Source organism: Liolophura sinensis, chromosome 5 (assembly GCF_032854445.1).
Source record: "Liolophura sinensis isolate JHLJ2023 chromosome 5, CUHK_Ljap_v2, whole genome shotgun sequence".
Lineage (NCBI taxonomy): Eukaryota > Metazoa > Mollusca > Polyplacophora > Chitonida > Chitonidae > Liolophura > Liolophura sinensis.
The window spans coordinates 9,887,397-9,915,331 of NC_088299.1; the positions used below are offsets into that span (position 1 = coordinate 9,887,397).

General features: G+C 38.1%; 1 protein-coding gene across 1 annotated transcript; it reads left to right on the forward strand.

Annotated features, from left to right (window-relative positions):
* LOC135465661 (fatty acid 2-hydroxylase-like) lies at positions 1-27,688 on the forward strand. Its single transcript, XM_064742959.1, has 6 exons — positions 1-360; positions 17,370-17,432; positions 19,794-20,043; positions 20,381-20,547; positions 22,562-22,811; positions 26,223-27,688. Exons 1-6 carry the CDS (start codon positions 91-93, stop codon positions 26,288-26,290), a joined length of 1,068 nt encoding a protein of 355 aa, XP_064599029.1. The 5' UTR covers positions 1-90; the 3' UTR covers positions 26,291-27,688.
* The last annotated feature ends 247 nt before the right edge of the window (positions 27,689-27,935 follow it).

Here is a 27,935-nt window from a genome sequence, read left to right on the forward strand (position 1 = left end):
GTGAGCCGAAGCTGGCGGCTTTGCCAATCGTTTGGTGCGGGTTGCCAGACTCTTGGAGGAGGAAAAGCACTGCGTTTATGGACGTCAAAAATGTCTGTCATTACAGCCGGCATAATTAAACAGCTCGTGAAAATCGGGCGGCTGTGCGTGGTGGAATCTGGGAAAGTTTACGATGTGACGGATTTCGCAGAAAGACACCCTGGCGGCGCAGACAAAGTGGCGAGTAATGTTGGGAAAGACATCACGGAGATTCTGAAGGATGTGAAATCTCATAAGCACACCTCCAACGCTTATTCCATCCTAAAACAGTACTATATCGGCGAATACGAAATAGAAGGCAAACACGGCGGCAAATCACAGGTAGGTGTTGACTAGCGATCGACGGTTAGGGAGGTTTCTTTGACGTCAAGCTTTCATGATAATATGGTCATTGTAAAGCGTGACTGAATCTATTGCGCTACGGCAATAGAGATTTTTATTGATCAGTTGTTTTTTTTCTTCAGCTCGATCCACTTCCCTTTCTTGCTTTTATAAACAGGTTTAACAAGGTTAATGCATTAATCCAAACCTCAACCCTTATGCTGTCCTTGTACTTCGATGGTACAGATATAAACTTCCTAAGTTGAGTACTGGGTAGTCATTTACATCTATGCACACTAGGTCTAGCCAGGTGTCATTTGTTCCATTTTTCTTTTTGGCATGTCTGATGTCTAACTGGAAATCTAAAGCGCTGTTTCATGCACTGGCAACTGGCTTTCAACCTGAAATGTGACTGCCGCTGGCAGTTTGCTAAAGAGCTGCTGAATATAATTCACAATTACAAGTTGGGAAATAATACAGGAAAAAGTGCAAAATGAGAAAATGCTAAAGTTCATATTGCTGCCCTTTGATTGTCATTGACCCCTCTGGTCAGATGTTCATGTAGTGAATAGCAGATTCTTCAACATATCCTCTACCAAACGGCAACAAACTTTTTAATCGGAAATGTGGAATTCAAGTTGCACGGCCACAAGTGTAACAGTGTGAAATGGTCAGCATATTTTTTGCTTGATTTCTTCAAATAAAAGCAAAGCCTGCTTCCACAACTGTCACATTGTATTTGAGTGATTACTGCTAAGAGAAATCTCACTGACAAGCTTTCATTTCGACGTTATCTTCTTTTTTCTGAAAATTTCATGCTCTTTGTTTATACTAGAGAGACTTCAGCACAGCTATCACACGCTATTTGGGCAAGGTACCACAATAAAAAAAATAATGAAAAGGGACTAAAATACAATGTACTATTCTCTGCAGAAGAGGAGAGAAAATCCTACCACACAGTTGTCCTCTGTTCGCATTGTAAGTCTTGTGGCTGTGTCAATCGAACCAGAGTTGCATGTTTGCAACGACAAACTTCACTAACCTTAAAACATATGCATTTAAATACCCTTAATCGTAAATTACATAAAATTTCATCCACATAACTGTATTTTTGGAGGCAAATAAATGACACAAAATATTATTTTTTGTGTCGAAATTTAAAATTTTCCAGTAGAAGATCATCCCATGTTCCAAGCAATCCTCCGATCACCTCTCCAAAATCAATTGAACTCTCAGAATCAGAAAAACTTGGCGAGTTAGTCATGGACAAAATTTATGGTCATTTAGGGTAGTTACATTTTTTAGTAAATTATGTCTGATTTGTTTTTGGGCAAGAATGCTTTTCATGAACACAGTATGACATGGCAAGGTTTAACATGTAGATGTTGTACTGATTGTGTATAGTGTAGTATTCGTTCAAGCATCCAGGTTCTTTGCAAGAATTGGAATGTTAATTTGTCAAATTTCTAAATTTTTTGTACTGCAAAACACTGAAACTATCATTTATATTTGAAGACCAGACATAGAATTTCTGCATGATTACCTTTTTTATTTTTTATTTATTATTTTTTTTTTGAAAAAATATATGACCTAAAAAATTTTAATTTTTGACGGTCAAGACCTATCTTGCTGACATAAAATTTGCATTGTTTACACCTGTAGTAGACTCATCACCTGATCAAAGAGGATGCTGATGAGTGGCTCAGAGCAAAGTCTATGAGATCTCAGCAGGACTACGTGATGTGGGAATATATATCAGTTTTCATGTGCAGTATGTTGTTCTCATGTTCAGTGATAACCACTTGTGTAAAGGTAAATCTGATAAAAGAATTGCGCTAAATGTCATAGAGAATGTGTGCTGTATCAGAGATGCATCAGCAACTTCAGTACAGTGAGGTCAAGGTCAGGGTTCTTGTTTTTTGTGGTTAAAATATACTTTCATAATAAATTGGACAATTTTTATCAGCAGCAGATGAAATTCTCATAGCATCATTACGTTAAATCAACAGTTCATAAATAAAAACTGATCTGTAAGCCACACACCTAAAGTTTGACTGGGGAAAAAGGGTCTGTCTCCAAGTTTAAAAAAAAAAAATTGTATCTGAGCTTGTCCAGCAGAATGTATGCACATCTTTATGGAGCTTTTCTGGATCTTACACTGACCAGTGTGACAATTGGACTCCATTAATACAAGAAAGGCTCCCTTAGTGGTGAGAAGGGAGTCCTCAGGAATAGTAAAATATTAGGACCATGGTAAACTCACATGTATGCACAAACATGTAAGGCATACTTTTCAAAATACATGTAAGCATTGTGGACAACCGCCATTATTATGGGTCCACACTAGTATCCTAGCGTGACACATCTTGAAATCGTATTAATAATGGATTATTATTATTCTCAGTAAGCTCGTAAAATTGTAATATCTCGAAAATTGGTAAAGGTAGAATAGCCAAACTCTGAGGAACATATGAAGCAACTGTTGACGTTGTCTGCTCTTTTATCAGTCATGTGATTTAGCTACCATTTTGAATTTCATTGATAAGCTAAAAAAATCTTCCTCTCCAAAATGGCTAAACATATCGAGATGAACTTTTCATTTACAGTTTTTGTGTGGATCGCCCTACCCAGATGGTAAAAAGCTTTTAGTTTGGTATGCAAATCTGCAACAGTTATTTTTGGAATTTGTGGTGCTTTCATGTTATGACCAAAAAACCAACACAAATTTGACAAAACCGTCCTATGTAAATAACACAGGAGCTTCATGCTAGACTGCATGAAACCATCGACTGCCGTTTGCCTTGGGAACAGCATCAGCTCTGCACCAATGTATTCTTTCTGTCTTTTGTCTTGGGCCAGCCCATGAAGATCAAAGCTGCCTAATCTCTATGCTAGTCTTCAGTTCCCCTACTTGGCAAATTGTAAATGATGCCTGGCAGTCTAGGGTTCAAATCCAGTACATTCTTTCCATATCTTTCATGCTTTCTTCCATTATCATGAATGGTATAGATACCAGGCTACCAGAAGTGGTTACAGACTAGTGGTGCGGATCTTGGCAACACTGTTGGACAACATCTTTAATTTTAGTTGAAACGTTGCGAGACTTGCTGCACTTGGAGGACGGATGTTAATCTTCGCTCTTGTCATATGGCTTGATCCATCAGTGTCATGGGTACTATCTACATGTACATCTACATGCTGCAAATGGAATTCCAACCAGAGTGAGTGGTGGCTGAAACATTCGAGAAACTGAAATTACTAAGTGGAATTTGTTACTTTGAACTGTTGCCAATTTATTAGGCGTAGAAAGCAGCTTCAGCCGCATACTTTAAAGGCCACTGGTCTTGGCAGGGTGCTAATATGACCACTGCATGCTGCGAAATTGTGGCAGTAAGCTGGATCAGCATTTCAGGTGTCTTGCGAGTTCAAGCAGTTTTATGCCATAAAATGTCGGTAAAAGATGTGACTTTAAGATCGCTGCTAACAGCATCATTGAGCTGACTGACCCAGCTACACAGGATGTATATTTAATCTAGAAGCTTCCATAGAATCCTGCCCCTACCTTGTATTGTCCAAATCTACATGAACCTGCAAGATTTCTAATGCCATTCGTCTTATTGATAATTTACCTGTACCTTCCCCATGTACACCACACCGTGTAGTTGATGTACTGTGTTAATAACTTCAGGGTGTGTTCATAGAAGTCCTGAATGGTTTAATGTGCAGTGGAGGGCACCATTGTGGTGCTGATTGCCTATCAAGTTGATCATTATAGGCATTCAGACAGCTTTAATAATGCTTATCCCAGCCAACAATACCATATTAATGTTTTTCCAAAGAGGAAATTAATGGAGCACGAGCATGCCTGCATTTATGCCCTTTTATGTTTAAGATCCAACAGAGGAGGAGGGTGGGGTGGGGTGGGGCATGGCTGTAGTCCCCTTACCCCTCCAACTCTGTCATCTGTTACCGCATATGTTTATATTTACACAAGTTTTATCATTTTTCAAGGATTTGCATGAGGATCACTTGCCATATGGCCATGTTTTGATGCATGTAGTTTTATACATGTTGGCTGTTTTACTGCAGATCTAACTTAATACCCTTCTGTGAAATTTTAGCTGCATAACACACGCATATATATATATATACACATATATATGTGGAAAGACTGTACTGACTGTTATCTATAATGCTGGGCACTATCGTACAAGTGCAATTTTCTTGAGCACATTGTAAAACTGAAATAAAATAGATAATACATAAAAATAAATATTGACAGTAGCCTTGAAATATACTGTCACTATCTATACATTGGCGGCAGAATTAAATGCTATTTCAAATAAATATACCAATGTTCTCACAAACATGACAAACTTGTATTTGCCAAATTGCCCCTGAAAGGGCGCATTTGATGACTAACGCGTAGAGAAAGATTTTGGTTACCCGTAACTTTGAGCTATAATGTGTACCTCAGCGAATCATGTCAGGGCTTGTCTCGGGAAATACATGTACGAACTTCTAGTATGTCTTGGACCTTGTGATCATTTTATTTTTTAAACATGTTGCCCTAGAACAAAATTCACCCTGTGATTACATTACCTGACATGTTGCCCTAGAACAAAATTCACCCTGTGATTACATTACCTGACGTGTTGCCCTAGAACAAAATTCACTTGTGGTTATATTACCTGACGTGTTGCCCTAGAACAAAATTCACTTATGGTTGTATTACCTGACGTGTTGCTCTAGAACAAAATTCACCTGTGGTTATATTACCTGACATGTTGCCCTGGAACAAAATTCACCTGTGGTTATATTACCTGACGATAGCGAGTTGAACATGAGTAGGCTCTTCAAGACTTTGAGGAGCTGTACTGCATTTGTGCCAAATCAACTGTTTTGGTGTATGTTCGTTGCTGAGGTTGACAATTACGGCTAGGTGTCACACACTTCTGCCCCTGGCTCAAGCAATTGAGATCCAGTTTTTTCATCAGGCCAACATAGGTAAAAACGAAGTTCACACAGTGACACAAGCGAGTGGATTATAACTTTTATCATGTATTCACCAAACTGATTCTTTATTTACTTGCCAAACAGATCATAATTAAAAAACAAACAATAATAATCATAATTAGAGAACAAATTTTTGTGAACTGGTAGTGATTATGTGGCCAGCCGGACTGTCATTTCTTTGCAACAAACGAAGCACAAGGGGTAATGCCACCACAAACCTATTCTACTTATTGGTAATTCAATGTGAAAAACTAAAAATTGGGGCTGGGCCTTAGATTATAACCAGGGAGGTGTCTTTAATATTGTCTTTGAGACACTATATTCTCATAAAACTATCATGCGAGAGATACATGTACATGTAGGGAAAATAGAAAAATTGTACCTGAGACACCCTACTTTCAAATTCTGGCTAAATATATAAGCTACGAGGTCTGCCAACGACTTGCGGATGGTTGTGGATTTGACCTTGGCTTTGCCCGTATTTCCCCACATTAATGCTGGCTGCCGTCGTGTAAGTCAAATTTTCTTGAGTATGGCATAAAACAGCAATCAAATAAATAAATATATGGGTCACACAAATCTGTCAAACTCGTGATCTGGAACATTCCAGATGTTCCCTCCAGTGTATTTTTGTGAGCAGAATAACTTCAGATTTCCACCACATGCACACATGACGGAACATGAGTACAGTCAAAGAGGTGCCTCTGTCCCCAAACATCTCATTTATTAACCTGGTCGGTGCTCTAAGATTTATACATGTATAATATTGTGGCATAGATAGCTGTTGTAGGGATAAACAAGAAGCAAAACTGAACATTGTGGTCATTTTAAAGTATGTAAGTGGCGCCATCCACGGCTATAAAGCTATATGTAGGCACCATCACGTAGGCACATTATCGATGAATAATCTCACAGTAATAATTTATAGAAGCAAGCTCCTGTTTGGCAAATTAAAATTGATGAAAGAGACAGACCCCTCTGTCCATCAGCGGGCGGATTGTTATGCATGTGATATGGTAGGGGTTACTTTATTGCTGTGCTGTGAAATAGTAGGGAGTGCACTGATGCAGATATTGTGACATGTAAATCAGTGTTCCACTACCTTGGGAGGGGAAAATTCTGTGCTCATGTTAATGGTTGTATTGATCACCTTGTACATTTGTTCAGCTGTCAGGAGCCTGATGCCATGCATACTGTGCTGCAGCTGTCTACTGTATGTGGATTGTCTGGCAAAGATAAAAGAATTATTTGGTAGAAGAAAAATGCCTCATTGTCATGTTCATGGAATTCTGAAATTCAGACAGGTTTTGAGATGGGTTTCTAAAGGGAAATAAAGAAAGTTTCATTTCTCAGGTATATTTTATTTCCCTTAATTGGGCATCTATTCATCCAAATATTCTGTTAATGGTCAGACATTTATGCTATCAGCAATGAACTTGTAGGCTTAGTGAGACCAGCCTCTAACCCCAATGCTGGCTCTTCTCCCCACAGAGTTATTTTGACAGCTGTGACCATTGAGGACACTTATTTTCGGGAGTGGCCACAGGGGCCTTAGGAAAACTGTACATGTAAAATCATGTTTACATGTTACATGTATTCTAAGGCTGGATGGATTATATTAATATTAGGTTATTCATATCTGTGAAATGAAAGTGACAGTGTTTACTTGTACATGTACGTGCATTTTAAAATGCATTTTTAGTTCGCATGCACTTTCTAGCTTTCATGTATGTCATGCGTAGAGTGTTGGCATCCAGTAAAAGGGAAAGCAATATTAAACAAAAGGTTAGTACACTGTGCTGCATATATTGAGCTAGGGAGGTAGTGTTGATTCGCTGTGTGCATATTAAATTCGATAAATGTGTTTTAGAATCAATGTTAAACAAAATGTTAGGGTGTTGTCTTAATAAAGTACTGGATGTGTTGAGCTCAGGTTTTGCACTAATAAGTGCAGTAACATGAGGAGGATGTTCCTCCTCTGATGCTCTGTGTCTATAGGTATGAATTACCATAATTACCAAATTCACGACTTCAGTACTTCTTGTGTTGAGCTGAAGGTTTACATTCATACATGTATGTCTCCCACAGTCGAGATCTCTGGTAACCTTGTTCAGAACACACCTTCAAATTTTTGAAATTGTACATGTAGTATACAGCTTCAGCCTGAAGTGAAAGTATGCCAATTTCCTAGTGTTTGTTTGTCCATGTAACAACATCGACTTAAAATAAATTTTGAAATGAAAATGAAAATAAAGTTACATGAAATGCATAAATTGAGAGCACTGCGCGTTCACATGTGCTGTGCCTAGGCTGAGTGGTGAGAACTGCTGATATACATGTCTGTAGAATACACACAAGGTCATTGTAGTACATTGTATATGTACCACTCAGTCTGTTTTTACCAGTGGTACAGATTTGTTGTTGTATGGCTGTAGATGACAACAGCTGGTGCTTTCCCATATTGGAGAGCACTGTTGTAAATGTGGGGATGAAATGGCATTGTTGATTGTTAAGAAGCTTCTAAGCTAGATCTGTTTGCATATAGTGTAGCTACATGGCATGCCCCATAAAGATATTTAAGGTTTTGTTCCCAAACTTCAAAAGTGGTATTTTGGCCGTGGATAAAGAAGTTTTAATTTTTAAAATTTTCGAAATTATGCTTTCTGGGAGTTTATAAGTCTGTTTCGTCCAACAGTTTCAAATCCCAAATGTTGTCGTGAACTAAAATTGCTCTAGATTTGACCTATATGATGTACATGTTTGTAGTTCAGAAAGCTCCTACTAGGTGTAGTAAAGTCAGCCACTAAAGCTGAAGTAAATTATGACGTAGTATTCCAGAAATGTTCTGAAAATATTTAAAAAATTATACACCGCTTACCAACCAAGTAAAAAGCAAACAATTTTCAGTACGTAGCCACTCATTTGGTGACGCCATTTCAGCTCTGTTCCGTGTTCAAAGGGCCGATATTTCTTTTAGTTTGGCGCTTGTTCAGGGCGATGTTCATGGACATAAGTATTGTGTATTAGCTGCACTGCTCGTCCTGGTCCTGCATGGGTGTAAGAAAGTGGCCTACCTGCCTCTACCTACATGAGGCAATTTACCGCACATAGCAAGACTTTCTGATTGATAACAGACTCTTTCATGGAGATTTTGGGAAGAAATTTTTGTAAAAAAGCTGACTTTGTTAAGGAAAAATAATGCAACTCACAGAATTTTTCTTCAAACAATGACTCTTCTGTGGCAGTTTTCTTGCCAGCTCACCCTGACAAGTTACTGCAGTATCCTGCCCAACATGTTCACATTGTGACACGGACAGCCATTCTTAGTTGCCTTCTCATAAATGTGCTGTTCAGAATGCATCATTTTTAACTTTAACACTTAAACAAACTGCAAAATCCAATTTATAGCATTGATATCTGTCTATCCACTGTAAGAAATCACACTGACAACCCAGATCTCAGAGGTTTTTGATGTGACAGCGAGTTTTCACGTGACGCTTTCAGAGCTAGTGACAATGTCGTTGAGGCTTCTACAACACGGCTGCTTCGAGTGAATTGTCCATCAGTGCCAAATCCCCAACACTGAACTTCATTTTCTCGACTTGTAAAAGCTTTGTAGAATTTTTTACATATTTTTCTGTGATGGCTGTGTCCTGTATCATTTTTTCTATGTATATATAATGGTAGACTTCATGTTCCCTTTAAGTCAAAATTTTAAAAATTCTTTATGATAATTACTTTTTGGTACCGAAAGTTGAAATGTGGACACATTTGTTTCAAGATAACATTGATGGGTCGAACAAAACTTCATTTTCTAAAGCCCAACAATAAGCTTTAAAATTGTATTTCAAATTATTATTTGAATTCAGAAATGGCTTTGTAGAATTGGCCCCAGGTCTTGTGTTTCTGGTAAACACTACCCTTGCATGTTACTAAAGGGTATGTACTCGAGATTGCGCACATTGACCTATTTCGTTCACACGAGACAGCGCTTACCCTGCGGCAAGCAGACAACAACATGAAAGATAACATGGGAGGGTATAAGGAAATGGAAAGTAAAGTGGACAATAGTTGATGGTGTTAATTGATTGCTAAGGCTATGACTGTGATCATAGTGATTTTCGACTTGACTTTTGATTCCCAGGAGTTTTACATGTACCCTAATTTTGGGACACCTGATCTATTCCTTTTAGCCAGAATAAATGTAATTGTAGAAGGCATACTTAGCTTTTTTTTTTTTTTCACATGGTTAGTCCATCCAGTGAACAACATATTCATATCTTTACTTTTCCACAATACATGGGAGAGAAATGTAATTCATTATTGTTAGCACTATTAATACCTGTCCTAAAAATTAGAAGAATTATGTTAGGTGCTAGGGATGTACTGTAACACTATTACATGTCACATGAGCATGTGAAAGTTGTTGTACTGGGTGTGTACAGGTGTATATAATGACCTTGACGTGATTAGAAATAATGCAGGTAACAGTTCATGTATTTCACCTTTGGTTATGAATACCAGGATAATGAGATTATGGGCATGTTGGCAGATTGTTGAGGTTTGTCATAACATCTAAACTGGTCAGGTGAAATAAACTTTGTGACTGCAAGCTGTGACAGACGCATGTAAATTCATCCATCTATGAAGGTTGCTGGACTGGGTAAAATACATCTACATGTACATTGCAGAGGTCTGTCAGACTTTCGATACATGTATCAAGCTGTGAAAACCCATTGGAATTCATTCACCCATGGCATGCATGGAGAAAGCTGCTGTACTGGGTAAAATACATCTGTGTGTATAAATAAGGACCTTGACACCTGCTTAGGTTATAGTTCATGTAGGTTTTTTCAGCTTGTATTTGTGGAAGTAGCTAGGTATATATGATAGCAATTATAGGTCTGTCAAACATCTGAACAGGTGAAATGAAGTTTTTGACTTCAAGCTGTGATGACCCATCGGAATTCATTCATCCACGGAGAAAGTGAGATAAGAACTTGCACATGCTAATTTAACCATTGAAAGCTCTCTAAGGGTGGTAGGGACAGAATAATAACCACACCTGCTCATGTTTTCAGGTGACACCTCTCTCCCCTTACCCCTATTTTAGTTCAGGGGAAGAGGTCAGCTGGACACATGTCACTGACATGATGCTGCTGACCATGTTATGGACAAAGGCTGACATGTCCCAAGCAACCTGTACAGGCTAGCATGTCGGTCAGTGTCATTGAGACAGCAACCTGATGAATTTTTACATGGGAGAGATAGAAAATATGCATTGTGGGACAAAAATTAGAAATGAGACACTCTGATTTAAAACATGCTATCTCAATTCCTCAACCTTTTCACATGTATGGAAGAGCAAACAGGGCCATATCTAGAAAAAGCATTAAAGGCTCTGATCCCAAATGTTAATGGTGACATCGTGAGTGTGCAGAAAGAAATTTCAACTGATGCTTTCTAAGAGCTTTTAAGTCTGTAAATGAAAGAAATTTATATGAAAACTTAACTTTTTATAAGTAAACCATCATATTTTTCTTTAGTTGTTAGTTTTATTACAGCTTGTTTAGTTTGAGCGGCCATGAGTTTGAGAGCTCAAATGTTTTCCTGATCCAAAGTGGCTCTAGACATGGCCAGGACTGCTTTCTTAGTGAACTGTGCACCCTTTAAATTTTATTCTGGATACAAACCTACAGTAGTCCAATTTGAGGGCTTCACAAAAAAATATACATGTAATTTTTTTAGTCTGCACAGAATAATGCCCTCAGCATATGCTTGAGTAAACACCTTGCAAACATGTGAACAGGTTGAAGAATTACAGTATTTATAAAATCTGTGCAAGTCTTCTGCAGGATATATGCATGTACATGTGAATGTAGGTATTGAACATGCATTGTGGAAACGAAAATAGAAAAAGCCCTCATTGCACTGGTTTAATGTCAAATGCAAGGGCTGTCTAGGAGTTGTTTTTTTTTTCTCCATATAACATATCTTATTGTCCACACAGTTTTTAACATTTTTACACATGTCTAACAAGTCCAATTTCAATTCCAGACACAAATTTAATAGATCATTTTTAAATTGAAACATTTTAACAGGTACATGTACATGAATACAGTTTGCTTCAGTCTTGATCAATAACACTAATGCATGCAAATACTGTCAAAATTAGAAATCGAGCAAGTCACAAAAGTAAAAAGGCCCTACATGTGGCTGATGGGGGAAAAATCAGTCTTCACTGTATTATCATACTCTCCTGTGAGCTTAAACCAGATTCACATGAAAATGAAATGGTCTCCAGAACTTTTCAATTTTGGAGGTTCACATAGTGTTAGGCATTCAGCCTCTGTACTTCAGTGTTATTTACACAACAACAAAACCTGCCTCAGGTTCAGACAGTTTAGATGTGGGCTCACATCGTCATTTCTTATACATTGTATAATAATAAGATTGCCACAGACATTTGAACCTGTCCAAAAAACGTGTGACAAGATTATTGACTCATGTACTATCTATAGATGTAGAGGCCTTGCATTTGACATGTGATAATGAGAGTGTGTGTGTTTGTACAGTGTGTCTAGTGTCCCTTGCTGTCAATGTTGGTTGTGCCTTTAAGACATTATAAAACCATAAAAAGCACTTGCGTGGACAATTGCCTAGTCTAACTTTTGTTCACAACTTTGTCCTTCACCGACACACTGTGCATATGTGTACCCTACATTTGGAGAAGTACCTCAGTATAGTACCAAAGGTCAGTGGTTTACCTGTGGTGCTCTAGTCTACTCTCTGCAGAAAACTGACCTCCGTCAAACGCCCGGGGGGAACCCATCAAACGCCCGGCTACAGGAACTTGATGTTTATTGACGTCAAATGTTCCTTCGCTAGCTCATTGTGATGATTGACGTCACGTTAAATACAGTACATGACGTTACAAAGGAAACTGGCACGTTTTAACACTGTAGAAGATGCACCACAATCCACTTACACCAATGGCGATTAAAAAACATATGCTGCCTTCCCAATGAAAGGTATTTGAGCATGGCCTTAAACAGCATTCAAATAAATAAAATTAGTTTCTCTCTGGCTCTGACCAGTTTCCTTGCACCGTAATGCTGGCCGCCGTGGTGTAAGTAAAGTATTCTTAAGTACTGCATGAAACACTAATTAGGTAAATAAGTATTGTGGCAAAGGCTCATAGATGTACATGTATGTTATGGGTACTGGATTCATGTGTCTTTGTATCACGCTGACATCTATTCTTCGGAGTTTTATAGTCTGTTGAAATGGATATGCATGGATAATAAATTGCTGTGAATATAAATTGTTGGTGCCATTATCTGCTTTCAGGCAGCACATTTTGTGACGATATAAATTGCTACAACACCATTAAATGGATAGGTTGCCAGCCGATGACACTGTGCATTAGCCAAACTGCACACTAACGTGTACATTGTACATATAAAGTCTGTGTGGTATTTATGTCATTGTATTCCTGTTTGTGAGACTGTTGTCCCAGATATGATACATTCCTGCATTAAAGTGAGATTACATTGCAAAATCTATTCTCCAGAGTATTAACATTTGTCAATGCAAATGTATAGCCTATATTATTGATCTCTCTCTGAGGTATAGATATAAATTCACAGTACAGTTTATATCTACATGTATTCTAGGCTGCTTTAGCGCCGATTTGCGAAAAGCAGTTTCACTCCTAGCAAATGAAAGTGAAATAAATGTCGAACCTACTGATGGTCGTGGGTTTCTGAGCCTGGTTTCCTCCCACCATAATGCTGGCCGCCTTCGTATAAGTGAAATATTCTTGAGTACGGCATAAAACTCCGATCAAGCCCATTGAGAATGTCCATAGTGTGGTCATGAGTTTTAACCAATCACAAACTGTTTCTATAACCTTAGAAGGCAGCTTTTTTCACTGTCGACATTACGCGAAAAGACAATGCCTTTGGTAATGTATATGAGTGTGGGGTATTAGTGATTCAGAAACATTGTTTTTCTGGTTTATCAATATTGTGGTTTTTCCAAATGTATCATAAGAATTCAAGCTTAAAAGTCAATTTATGGTTACAAAGCACGTCAGAAAATACATGTAACTGTGACTATTTCGGTGTGTTTATACCCTTCCGAAATAACCGAAGAGAACGGTAGATTATTTGTGGTCTTTTCTTTTAATAGTCAATTTTCAGTCCATGATAGTAACTTTTATTATTTGTGTTAAGGTGAAATGTAGGGATTTCCTTCGCTGATAAAAGTGATAGTTCACTCAGTTAGATATCACTTTGCTGTTACATTTTGATATGTAACACCAAGATGTCATGATGCCAAAAACAGAGACGTTTTGTTTTGATATTCCCACTTCAAACTCCATGGAAAGATGTCACTTTCAGAAATAATGTTAATGTGGATGCTATGCTGGAATATGACCAACCAATCTCAGAGCTACATGTACATGTACATGTAGCTATAAACACAAGTCTTGTGAAGGCTAAAAACTTCGCTTAAACTTGTTCAGATACAAAAAATTGTGATATTGTCAAAATATAAATATAATAAATACTTTTAGGATATTGCACAGTGACTTCGTGTCTGAGGAGTTAGCATTTCCACCTCTCACTCTAAAAATGTTTGTGGTATTTAGGCTTCACTGTGCAGTAACCTCTATGTTTTCAACCTGACTTATACTGCAATTCATGACTTCAGAACTCATTTGTGTATAAATGTAGGCCCCAAACATGATGGCAGTCGTTCACTCAGGGTGTGGTAAAAGTTACTTTCAGGGACTGAAATAAACTCTTTTATAGGATCGGTATTTAAATCAAAATAATAGTAATAATAGACAAGGATTTTTTAAATTTCTAAGTGCTTGCTTTCAGAGTGTGAATATTGTACATGTATGGATATGTACCTGTAGTTTAGGTTGAGCTTGAGATGAAGTCGAAAGCAGTGAAGTGACCAAAGGTACAGATGGTTTATGGGGTTTTGGGATGTGATATGTATATATATATATATATAAACATTATCATTCATTATCAGTAACCAGTAAATTTGGTGTACATTTTGTTTTTCATCATGTCTTACATTTGATTTGTTTTCCTTGTCATATGACTGAAAAGCTGTTAAAGTGTAAAACCCTGAGCATACGGTATACATACATTAGACTTATAGTAATGCTTGGTTTGATAGATCTATATACTACATGTACTGTGTACATGCATGATGTGCATTGAAGACGTGAACATACTTGTAATGTCATTTCATTTGAAATACACTGGAACTCTTTGTTAATAGCTTCATGTACATGCCTATGGTTTATGAATCAGCCACATTGATTCCCCCTCTCCATCCTCCGCCTTGCGGTTCTGGTAGACTTTGTACTTAGGCCATCATTGAAAAATAATTTGTAGGGCGTAACGAAATTAACATAGGAGAAAAGTAGTGTACATGTAGGTCAGTTGGGAATTTTTTTCGTTCTTGCACATGGAATTAATATTGTTGAGTAAAAAAAAATACTATCAAAAGTCTGATATAAACTTTGCAATTGCACTAAGTTTTCCAGGGTCAGTTGGCTACGCCCAGTGAACATACATGTATTTTTAATGATGGCCTCACATAGACTCATATTTCAGGAAGGAATGTCGGAAGTGAATGGGCTTCTTGTATTTTAAAGCCAAAGCACTATTTGTGAACATTAATGGCCCAATTCTGTTTACTTACATGTACATGTAATTGCGTTTTTTCTGGACTTGGGAAGCATAAAGTAAGACGATGTTTGCGCAGTGTTGGTATGGTTCCTTAAGCTGCTTGTAGCGCTCTCAATAAAAGTTTCTTTCTTCGTATGTTGTCTCTTGAGAAACAAAGGAAATTCTAGATACATAACCCTGATAATTTTCTTACAAACAGTTTTGTGACATATACGTGTATGTTTTTTCATTTACATACATATTAATCTGAAAAATAGTTCTTTTTGTCGCAACTTCAGGCAAATATCTGAAGGCACTACGAAGATGAATCAACACAATTGGAATGTAGCGAAATTAAAATAAATAATGTACATGTATATAAACGAAATTACCTACAACATGTCAGTTATGAATTGATCAGAAATGGTCAAATTCCAATTAGTATATATTTGTCAGGAAGCCTGAATCCTTTTACATCGTTGCATACAGAATGGCAACCCCAAATGAAATTTGTGTTCCGTAATAAATTAATTTCTTAAAGAGGCAAAGAAATTTTTGTCAAAAAATCCATTTTAGTTTATCAAATCAAATTATGGGGAATGTATTTACCAAGAATAGCTTAAATTATTAATTTTAGTAATTATCAGATTCATAAACAGATGGACTGTTTACTGTATTAAAATGCTTTTAAAGTTTAAAAAAGGTATATTACAACCTGCTTTTATAAATTTTAGGAACTTTTTACTGATTTGAATAGTTATACATGTACATGCACAAACAAGGGACATGTTATCGAAAGATTGAAAAATCACATGACAGATTTGAAAAAAAAAAAAACAATTATATCCTGTATAAATGTATTTGAAACTTCAACTTCTGTACGTGTATCTCTTTTAAAGTCATCAATGATATCTCATAAATTACATGTACACAGCTCTCGTATATTCATTACATCAGTTGATTCAATATTAACACGGTCATAGAAGGTTCTCCCAAGATTTTTTCACTTAAATCTGATATTGCATACAACTGTACATACTTTTCAGATGTTTTAGAAGAAAACCTAAGAAATTATTGACATTCTTAGCACTGAAAGCATTTGGAACTATATATTTGGTCATCGAAATCTACATGCATGATGTTATGCTGTTTTGGTTTACAACTTACATCCAGCATTGGGTTATCTCCATCCCTGTATTATATACACATTGCATGTCAAAGGCTCTTATTGCCTGACATACAACATGTTACACTGTACCACTATCTGACACACCTCATACAACATGTTACACTGTACCACTGTCTGACACACCTCATACAACATGTTACACTGTACCACTGTCTGACACATTTCATACAACATGTTTCACTGTCACCACTGTCTGACACACCTCATACAACAAGTTACACTTTACCACTGTCTGACACACCTCATACTGTACCACTGTCTGATAAACTTCATACAACATGTTACACTGTTACCACTGTCTTTCGGTGTCTTTGAAACACAATTTTGACAAAATTAACATGGCAGAGATAAGGAAAGTAGTAGAAAATTTTAAACTGAAATGCCCTTGTTTCAAATTCTGGCTAAAACTGTATGTTACAGTAGATATCTTCCCAAAATCAGCATTGTAATGAGAGAGAGGGGTATGTGTAGAGTGCATCCATGTCTAAAATTTGGCCCATGTCTAAATTGGACGTTTTGTTGTTTTGGAACGTTCTGTTGGTCTTAAAAAGGTGTTTTGAAGTTTGCTTAAAAGATAGAACGATAACCTACTTGCAAAAAGTTTCAGGCCCATAATTATATTTTATGCCGGGGCCTCCGTGGCTCAGTTGGTTAGTGCTCTAGCGCAGCATAATGACCCAGGAGCCTGTCACCATTGCGGTCGCTGTGAGTTCAAGTCCACCTAATGAGGGCTTCCTCTCCGGCCGTACGTGGGAAGGTCTGCCAACAACCTTTTTCAACGTGCGGATGGTCGTGGGTTTCCCCCGAGCGCTGCCCGGTTTCCACCCACCATAATACTGGTGGCCGTCGTATAAGTGAAATATTCTTGAGCATGGTGTAAAACACCAATCAAATAAATAAATAAATAAATATTTTATGCCTTTGAAAATGCAAATATTTATTTGAAATTTGAAATCATTTATGGTATTCAGGATGTAGTTCTGCATTCTTTATTCCAAGGTTGTCACAAATCCTAGTGTTGACCTCTATGTCTTTACATGTAGTACATGCTGGTCTGTGACTGTTGCACATGTTTAAATGCTGACTCTGATTTTGTTTATTTGCAGGGCGACTGTACATCTACTAATGAAGAAGTCACCAATAACAATGATGGAAGCTGTTTGTTTGAGGTTAGTGTTTTTCAGTGTGTGTGTAGTCTGATGTGACCTGTGTCCTGTATTTACTTAACATTTGGCATTTTTTCCATGGCATATTTTGCCTATTCCCTGTTGATCATTGGCCGGATGTGGCCATGTACATGTGCACGTATATACGCGTTTTTATGAAAACTTACGAGTTGGCATCAAAAATACCTGAACAGGTATTTAGAATTGGAGAAGGAGGTCAGAGTTGAAAAGTAGGCAGATAAATTGAATGTAATTGTGTCAGAATACTGTTGATTTAAATAGTAATAATGTTCAGAGTAGGCGGTTACAAGGACAGCAGTAAACAGCTGTCTGCAACCTGCTACTTGCCCTTTGTGAACATAAGTGCATAAGTCATTTTAAGGCCTCTAAGCGCTTGTGAAAGTGCATTTTAACACAATAAACTTTAGATGAAATATGGGATTTGTGGTGTAACATGTACAGCTGCATTGACGGTATGCTGCAATACAGCATGGGTGTGACTTCAGTCTAATACAATCCTGACTCAAATGCCAATGCTGCAAATGCTGCAAATGTTTGTATCATTTATACTGATAAATAAATGCTGTATGACTCAGGAAAGGAATTTTGAGGTGTTCCAATAATAGTTGCAGTATGCTGACAGGCACGTGTAGGAATTTCTGATATGTTACTGTTGGAATTGTTGGTATGAAAATTATGGTGACTGTATTATTAATACTGTACAGAAATTGCCGCAACATACCTGAAGCAATGATGGAATCTGCATGAAGTATGGAAGATTTTTAAAAAACTGCATGTCAGAAATAATTGTAAAGCCTGCATGCATTCACTGTGCCTATGCCAAATTATTTATCCCTGGTTCATAACTGTTGCAAAAATGTGCTTCATTTAGGTGTAAACAATTTAGATTGAAATTTCAGGGCCTCTGTGGCGGAGGGGCTGACTACGCCAGCATGGCACAATGACCCAGGAGACTCCCACCAATGAGGCCCTTATGAAGTCCAGCTCATGCTGGCTTTTTCTTTGGCTGTACAGGAGAAGGTCTGCCAGCAACCTGTCTATTGTCCTAGGTTTTCCCCAGTTTCCTCCCACTATTATTCTGGCCACCGTTGTATAAGTGAAATATTCTTGAGTACGGCATAAAACACCAATCATATAAATAAATAAATAGATAAATATATCCATTTCAGTCTGTAAGGTATGTTAACATTGATGGGTTTTTACTGTAGGTTTATGGCTAGTGGTTGTTGTTGCACTTGTATACTTAATAGATGTGGCCTGAAACCCGATATACACGTATCTATGATATTTGTTTGCCTCAGAAAAACCCAGTAACCACAGTGTCTAGTGCTCCAGATAAGGGGCTATGTGTATGTTACACACCCTGAAAATGACCAAAATGTTAAGGAAAACATAAATGTACCAAATAAGCCTACAAAACGCGATGGATATGGGAGATAACTCTGTGTGGGTAAAACTGTGCTCATGGCAGCTACTCCTTTCCATTGCAATGATGACACTTCCAACTGGTCCATGCGAGTTGCAGTCACTTAATAGTTTGTTTGCAATAATACTGTTTTTGTTACCCTAATTTCTCAACCTTTTCATATTTGAAAGAGCAGCTTTCAGTGCAGTTTATGCACATTTATAATTAGATTTTGGAGACAAAAGTTGTGGCAGAGTGACTAATATCTTAAAGTGCTGGACAGGTTAAAACCTGATCTAAGGAATTTGTAGATTAGCAGATTCCTCCGCACTCTGTTGTGGGGCCTTGGTGACACCGTCCTTTGTATCACCTGTACATGTATTCCACAGATATGATGTGCATACCTATAGGTCACATGTGGCAAAGTCTGTCAGTAGCTCGCCAAAGGTCTGTGGTTTATGGCAGGCACTCTAGTTTTTTCCATTCATAAAAGTGACCTCCATCCTCTGGGTGAACAATGGTTTAGTTTGGCATTAGACAACAGTTAGTCAGATAATAAATAAAAAAAAAATAGATGCATGATAGGTTATTTATTTATTTATTTAATTGGTGATTTACGCTGTACTCAAGAGTATTTCACTCATACAACGGCGGCCAGCATTATGGTGGGTGGAAACTGGGCAGAGCCTGGGGGAAACCCACGATCATCCGCAGGTTGCTGGCAAACCTTCCCACGTACGGCCGGAGAGGAAGCCAGGAGAGGAAGGACTTGAACTCACAGCGGCCGCATTGGTGAAAGACTTCTGGTCATTGCGCTGTGCTAGCGCACTAACCAGCTGAGCCACGGAGGCCTCGATGCATGATAGGTAAATAGATTTTTATATATATATATATATATATATATATATATATATGGTAATTATCATGTTTTATCTCAGGACGAGATGGTGGACTGGAGCAAGCCGCTCATGTGGCAAGTGGCGGATCTGAAGGAGAAGTATTTTGACTGGGTGCATCGTCCTGTGGATCGGCAAATCAGGCTGTTCAAGTCAGACCTAGTGGAGTACTTCTCCATGTGCTCGTGGTACATTGTGCCAATGGTCTGGTGTCCCGTGGCAGCCGTCTTCACCTGGCTGAGCTACCAGAGGCTGAGCTCTGGAGAATGTGTGTGGAGGACTCTGTTTGGAAGTAAGTGATCCTAAACCACAGCTATTGTACATAGTAGCAAGTAAGTAAACCCCAACTACATATGACCATGTTTGATAAAATTTTGTTCGCATATTTCTTTGTTCTGTGATCCTCATTGGTCATTGGTTTCCCTGTAATACTTGTTTCAAATCTTGTCTGATTTTGATAATTATTTATGTACACATTCATTTTGTGGCTGCTCCTTGCACATATTTTGCGTATTTAGTGCAAGATCAATCACTACCTGACAAAGCGAACGGTTCACTCTCTGTATCCGTTTTGTTAACAGTTTCTTCCGTGGCACTGATTTCACCCTTTATATATTTGGCTTATGCAGATGTCCAACTAACAGAGAAGTACCTGCCAGTGTTCATTGCTTTTGGGGCTTTGTGCTGGACATTGGCCGAATACATCATCCATCGATGGCTCTTCCACCTTCAGCCTCCGGCCAACTGTCCATTGCTCATACAGTTTCATTTCCTCATGCATGGGCAGCATCACAAGGTAAGTGGCTGATAGCTGTTCTCAGCTCATACAGTTTCATTTCTTCCTTCATGGGCAGCATCACTAGGTAAGTTGCTGATAGCTGTTCTCAGCTCATACAGTTTCATTTCTTCCTGCATGCACAGCATCACTAGGTAAGTCGCTGATAGCTGTTCTCAGCTCATACAGTTCCATTTCTTCCTGCATGGGCAGCATCACAAGGTAAGTTGCTGATAGCTGTTCTCAGCTCATACAGTTCCATTTCTTCCTGCATGCACAGCATCACAAGGTAAGTGGCTGATAGCTGTTCTCAGCTCATACAGTTCCATTTCTTCCTGCATGCACAGCATCACGAGGTAAGTGGCTGATAGCTGTTCTCGGCTCATACAGTTCCATTTCTTCCTGCATGCACAGCATCACGAGGTAAGTGGCTGATAGCTGTTCTCGGCTCATACAGTTCCATTTCTTCCTGCATGGGCAGCATCACGAGGTAAGTCGCTGATGGCTGTTCTCAGCTCATACAGTTTCATTTCCTCATGCATGGACAGCATCACTAGGTAAGTTGCTGATAGCTGTTCTCAGCTCATACAGTTTCATTTCCTCATGCATGGACAGCATCATGAGGTAAGTGGCTGATAGCTGTTCTCAGCTCATACAGTTCCATTTCTTCCTGCATGCACAACATCACAAGGTAAGCTGTTGACAACTGTCCACGGCTCGTGCAGTTCTATTTTCTTGTGCATGGACAGCATCACAAGGTAACCCGTTGACAACTGTAAACTGCTTTTACAGTTCCAGGCAGTGTTTTGCTGGTTAGTGATACCAGGTTACAAGACCCTGTCGAACAGAGCAGTATCTTTCTCACCCTAGTGAAGACCACAAAGTGGAGAAAACTAACCACCAGCCTTTGGCAAGAACTCAAAAATTTCCCAAATTTGAGAATTGTCCCAATATGAGGCCCAAGTTTTCACCAGTGGAGCACAATGAAGGCCTACATGTAGTGCCATATTGTTGGAAGACAAGTGGTAATGAGCTAACTTCATGTAAAACCACACAAAGAAGCGCTACTTCTTCAGGCTTGACCAGATACAATGACTTAAAACCAGAGAGCATGGGATGTACTGGAATCTGCAAGAACACCCCAACTGGATAATGTGACATGAACGATCTTGGGCAGTTTTATTCATCATTAATCGTACGTCTATTACCCTGATGCACTTGTTCTACATGTATTACCCACTGGTTACATATTTCACTGGTCACATGATACAGTAGGTTTTTCTTTACCTTCGATGATAAGAGTTTGAACTCGAGACTTTCCTATTGCAAAGCTCACTGAGGCTATCAGACCCTTGACCTTGATTTCAGCTCTTGTCATTTCTGCTGTGGGTGCAGATGGGATACATGAATATAATGAAGGTTAATGGTTTCCTCTGGTTTCCTCTATCTGTATAACTTAAATTGTGACTTCAGTCCCAAGAGAAACCAGGTGGGTATGTTAAAATGATATGAAGAACACCCTGTGGAAGAGGGCTAACAACATGGGTAAAAAGGATTTAACATGAGTAACACTCAAAAACAAAATCTCACGTAGTTTCCCTAAAGTTTCCTGATGTGAGGTGATAATGTCATGACAAATTGGGCAGATGGGATGTGGAGTAAGGCAGTAATGCTTGAATGACATCACTAGTGTTTGAAAATGCGGCATGATTTGGGGTTATATGTCAGCGATGAGTGACGCCAAATGTTCTGCATGACATCAAACCATGCAACCATGGAAACAACAGAAAACTTTCGTTTTTGTATTGTCCTCTGAAACTAACAATCCCAGTTTAAGTACAGTGTAATTTTTGTACAATTTTTTGTAAATATTCAGACTACCTCGACCCTTATCAGGTCACGCTGCTTTTAAGATGTGAACATTTTGACACTGGAGTAGCTATTTAACGACACATATATATGGGCAGTCAAATAAATAAATTATTTATTTATAGCACGCATATTTTGGAATGCTTTGTCTTGTTGCTGATTTCAGACTCCAATGGACAAACGCCGGCTTGTCTTTCCCCCTGTCCCTGCCTCAGTTCTTGGATTCCTCATTTACCTGGTTTACTCAGTGCTGTTTGTGGAGGGGATATGTTTCGCCATGATGGCTGGCTCCGTGATCGGCTATTTGATGTATGACCTGACGCACTACTTCCTTCACCATGGCACGCCCACTTCCAACTACTTCAAGGAACTTAAAAGATATCATGTCATGCACCACTATGTGGATCAGCAGAATGGTAGGTATCGGTTTATTGGTCATCTCCCTGTGTCTGGGTATTGATTGTGGGGTGGGGGATCATATACTGTAAAGTACGTACTATTCGCTGGAATTTATTTTTCATGGATTTTCTCCAAAAATATGTTCGCAGGAATTAATTTTCGTGTATTTTGAGAGAATAATGAAGAACAAATCTTAAATTTTCAGAAATATAATATGGCCGAAATTATTCTAGCACATCAAACAGGTATCATCATGGGTAGCTTTAATTTTCCTACGTTTCCTGCGGTGTCGCTAATCCTCGTGATCTGGATCAGAGATTAAAACAATGGGGGATGGATTATCACTACTTAAGAAGATTACTTTCGCACCTACTGTGGCAGTACTCAAATAGGTGTCTTCTTTTCGAATCATTGACGCCCGATAAAAACACCTAGCAAAGTGACCTGTCACATTTAGAGCAGTTCAACGCAAAACATATGAAATCACCATTATCGACGCCAGTCACTCATTCTTTATCAAGTAACACAGTAAGTTTTGACAGCACGTGCTGGTATCTACTTTTCTTTCACTTTACGGGCATAGTGAAGATTGATCAAACTAAAGATGAATGAACTCCCACTTTGTTTTATACCCACCTAGCCTTAACACCAAGAGTTTGTATATATTCAAACCATAATTTCCATCCCTGCTTTCAAAAAAAATTCATCTGGCCCATCAGGCTTTATTAGCGCAACTCCCGTCACCCTGACAAAGATTTCACTTCAGTATTACTACTATCTGTAGTACGTGATTCAAAATTGCATATTTTTTTCGCTGGAATTATTTTTCGTGGTAAATTATTGACCACCAAAGCCGCAAATATTAGTTCCACGCGAAAATTAAGTACTTCACAGTAATGTAGATATACACTCCAGTTTTTTCTTTGTGGGGGGGGAGGTTCAACCAAGTGATTTGAAGCTTAACCAGGAAGAGTTACAGTTGGAGTTCAAGTTTGTTCATTCTCAAGCAAGATTTTGGCCTTTCTTGTGACCTGTATGTTTTGGACTTTTTCTGGCTGTTTCAAACGGTTCATTGTGTTGGATTGAAATTTGGTACATGGCTTCACAGTCAAACATTACAGGCTGAGTTAGAGTTTCAGGCCTTTTCATCGATTTTTGACAAATTTATGGTCATTTGTCTGTTGTTGCGGACGTCTACGTAACTATATTATTGTGACGGCTTAAACCTGTAGCGGACCTGTACTGCAGATAAATTCAGAATGCCCCTTAGCTCGCCGATACTGTGTAGCTTTTGTTATACCCTGAGTGTGGAGTCCAATAACAGAGGAAGCTATGTTAAAGTGAAAGACAGCATGTGACTAATGTTTATGTCCATTGAAAGCCAACCATGCAAAGTAACTTAAACGGGTATTAAATATTTTTTTCAACCCAGTAAAAGTTTAGTGAAACTTTGTCTTGAAACAGCTTTCGCGCGTCTCTGTTATCAAGATCAACGCGATGTCATGTTTACTCTAGCTCTCTAACATGGAAGGTATTTTTTTTTTGTATAATAGACTAAGCAGTAGCCTATGGCAGATAAAAGTTGCAGACTTTGGCAATGAAGGCCCTAGTGATAAATATAGTTTTCTCAGAAACTGGACAAACTAGAAGAATATTTCTTCAACTACTTGATCTACTATATCATTTACAAAGACCTCCACTGTTTAAATAGCCTAGCTGCAGATGCACGGCCAGAGTATTCTTTGATCAGATCATAGCCTCCGAAGGGGTTGTGCAGGGGATTTTGACCCTTATTAAATGTTTACAAAATTACAACAGGATTATTGTACATTTGCAACTAGATTTATGCTCAGTTCTGAAACAAATGGAAATAAATCTAAGCACCACTGGGGCTGATCTAGACATTTGACGGTTGCTGGATTTTATGCTTCAGCTTTGTAGCGATGGCTTCTAAGATGAAAGCAATGCTGACCTAGTTATCGCAAATGTCCGAGAAAGCACCTCAGCTTGAATACAAAGCCATCATTTCAATAACATTTACTCTTATTTATTTTATAAAAGAAAACCGAAAACACATCCCTTGTATCCGAGTAAGACGAAGGAGCAAAATTTTAATTCTTCAGCTGTAATAAATTCAGAGCAAAAAAATGATATCATTAGATTTAATTAATTTTAAGCATTGTCTGGCGAGACAACATCTCCTCATTCCCATAAACTTTCAACATCCCTAATGAATTTTGCACTGACTGTGCATGGTATTTGTTATTTAGAAACTTCTGACTAAACGCTAAAATGAAGGACAAAAAATGTATTTGGGGAGATGAGTGTTTTTTGGGCCGAGACGGTATGCAACTGTCTGGGATAATTAAAAAATAATAATAATAAAATATTTGTGACACCATAGTTGAATATTACACGGCTTGTGAATCAACTGATTTTATGTCTGTGGTGGTTCGTAAAAGATACAGATGTGTCCCACAACACTTTGTGAAATGGCGCTTCAGCTACACGTAACTAAATCGTTGGAAATGATCTCAAAATGATGTCTTATGCAGTATTTTTTTGTTATCATATGTCACTTCATGGAGTGAATGGGTAAAGGCTGTGCCATGCCTTAGGCCGTACAATGATAGCATCGTGTTAGACTGGATAGAATTCTCAAGATGGCTGCTTCGAGACCAGCCATTTGTGCAATATTGTGACTTTGTTCTACATGTTATTCGGTGAAATCTCATTAAAATAATAAAGTATGATACCTTTTAGAAAGCTTGAGTATCCTGCTTTCGATTGAAATATGTTTAGCCAGGTGCTGTCTAGTCCTTTAAACAAAACGTTAGGGGTGGGGTCTTTAAAAAATACTGTCGATATTGAGATCAGGGTTTACACACATATAGAGCACAATAACACGAGGGGGGATATTCCATCGTTGACTCGGTGTATATATTGAATACCATAAATTACTGAATTCCTGACAATAGTGTATTGTGTATTAGAATAAATGTTAAACAAAATGTTAGGGGTCTTATCTCAAAAAGTACTGCATATATTGAGCTGAAGTTTTACATGCAGAAAAAAAACACAGTGATACAAGGGGGATGTTCCATCACTGATGTTCTTTGTACATACAGGTATATCTATTACCGTAAATTACCAAATTCATAATTTTAGTACTTAATGTATTGAGCTGAAGTTTTGCATCCATGTGTCTCCTACAGGCGAGCTATTTGATTCCTTGTTGCCAAATCTAAGTTAATTCAAATGATTATGTACACATTTCTGCAGTTTATTTCACAGTCCTATATTTGTGTGTTAGGAAACAGAGCTAACCCCATGAAAACCCCTGTGGCACTGTACCAAGTGTAGACACTTTTCCAGGTATATCAGGTGTACCTTCAATAGTCTTCACATATACTACTTCTTGTTTGCAGGCTTTGGAATCTCAAGCAAGATTTGGGACTACCCATTTGGAACCATCATTCGTGATAAAGAAGAATAAGTTCTGGTGGTGGAGAGGTCACCCAGGTGTGAAGTCCAAGTGGTGGAGAGTGTCACACCAATGGCCTGCTATATCTTGTCAACTACACATCTACATATTACAACATCTACCCAACAAATAACTCATACATTGTATTTTGGTGTCCAATATTTATGCTGTATTCCATCCAGTCTATAGTAAGTCTCCGTAAATGTTGAAGTTGCTGTTGTTGTAATGATTCGAATGCTACCATGTAACATCTTAGATGGTTTTTTCATGGGGTATGTTGGATAATTTTTGTTTTAGTTTTAATTGTGAAGTGTTTATTTAGATCTTTAGATCATGTATGATAATGATATAAATCTTTATGGTAACAGGGACATGATTTCCTATGGCATATACAGGTCTGATTTCAGTAAGTGAGGGGCAATTTTTTTTTAATTGCATCTGAAATATATGTGCAATCGTCAACTTATCGTTTTACATGGTCCTTGTTACTTTTCATTAGATCGTGAAAACTAGGAATTAGAAATCCTAGCTTTTACTTGGGGGAAATTATACACTGTTTTTATTTCAACCGTCCTTAGCTGAGCTAGGGTTCCCCAGTTTTCTAAATTTGCGGATGGTTCTACGCAGTCGTTCCAACTGTTTTTTTTTTTTTTTTTTTATGTCCAGCTTACTAAAAAAGACCACATCAAGTATGGGGCACTTATATGTTAGGCACTTGTTTTAACTGCACTTTTTTCAGTGATTCACTCTAGAGTTGTCATTCTGCAGTCATTGGTTTTTGGTGGAGGTGCGCTAAGTCAGGTACGATTTTCAGTTTCAGTAATAGGTCCGAAGGCTTCTTAACATTTAACAGTCATCATTTGCGAATATACATTTTAGAGGTATAGCACATGTGTTGATGGCACATGTATTACAAAGAATGTAAACTTATCATTTGTAATTGTGTCAACTGTCACATGGATTTTCATATGTGTGTCTGGAACATAGGAAGGTAATTTTAAAGCATGGTTTGCAAAGCTATTGTCTCTGTAGAAGTTTAAATCACTGCATTAGATTGATTTCCTTTGTATGTTACAACCATCTGGATTCAGTTTAGAAAAATTGCTACGCTGGGCCGATTCTTCAAAAGCTATGAAAGTAACTTCTTTTTAGGTCAACTGATTTTGTCAATAGCTATGCCCGCATGAAATGGCTCTTTAAGCTTTGACATTTTTCAGGAGCCTTCTTTACAATGCAGTCTCAAGATTTGTTTTTTTGGTGTACGTCTTAACTCTGTGTGGACACGGATTTTACAACCAATGCATCGTCATAGATAAGACGGGCCCCTAAACACTGGGTGAAAAACTTTGTAATTTTTGTTTAAACGTCGAAGCCCTTTCTTGGTATTATGTAGTACATGTACTACACGGTGGTAGTTATGGTCGCTTACTTACTGTGTGTGTATATATATGTATATATATATATATATATATATATATATATATATATATACACACAATGTATATCTTGTACGCCCATATGGTGTATGTTGTACATGTCTATAGAGTGGTAGACTCACCAGTACTCATCAGCAGGGTTTTGTTATGATCAGATCATCAGCTGAGCCTTGCCAAATGCTGCTTACTTTCAATTAAGACCCATGGAAGCCAATAGAAAA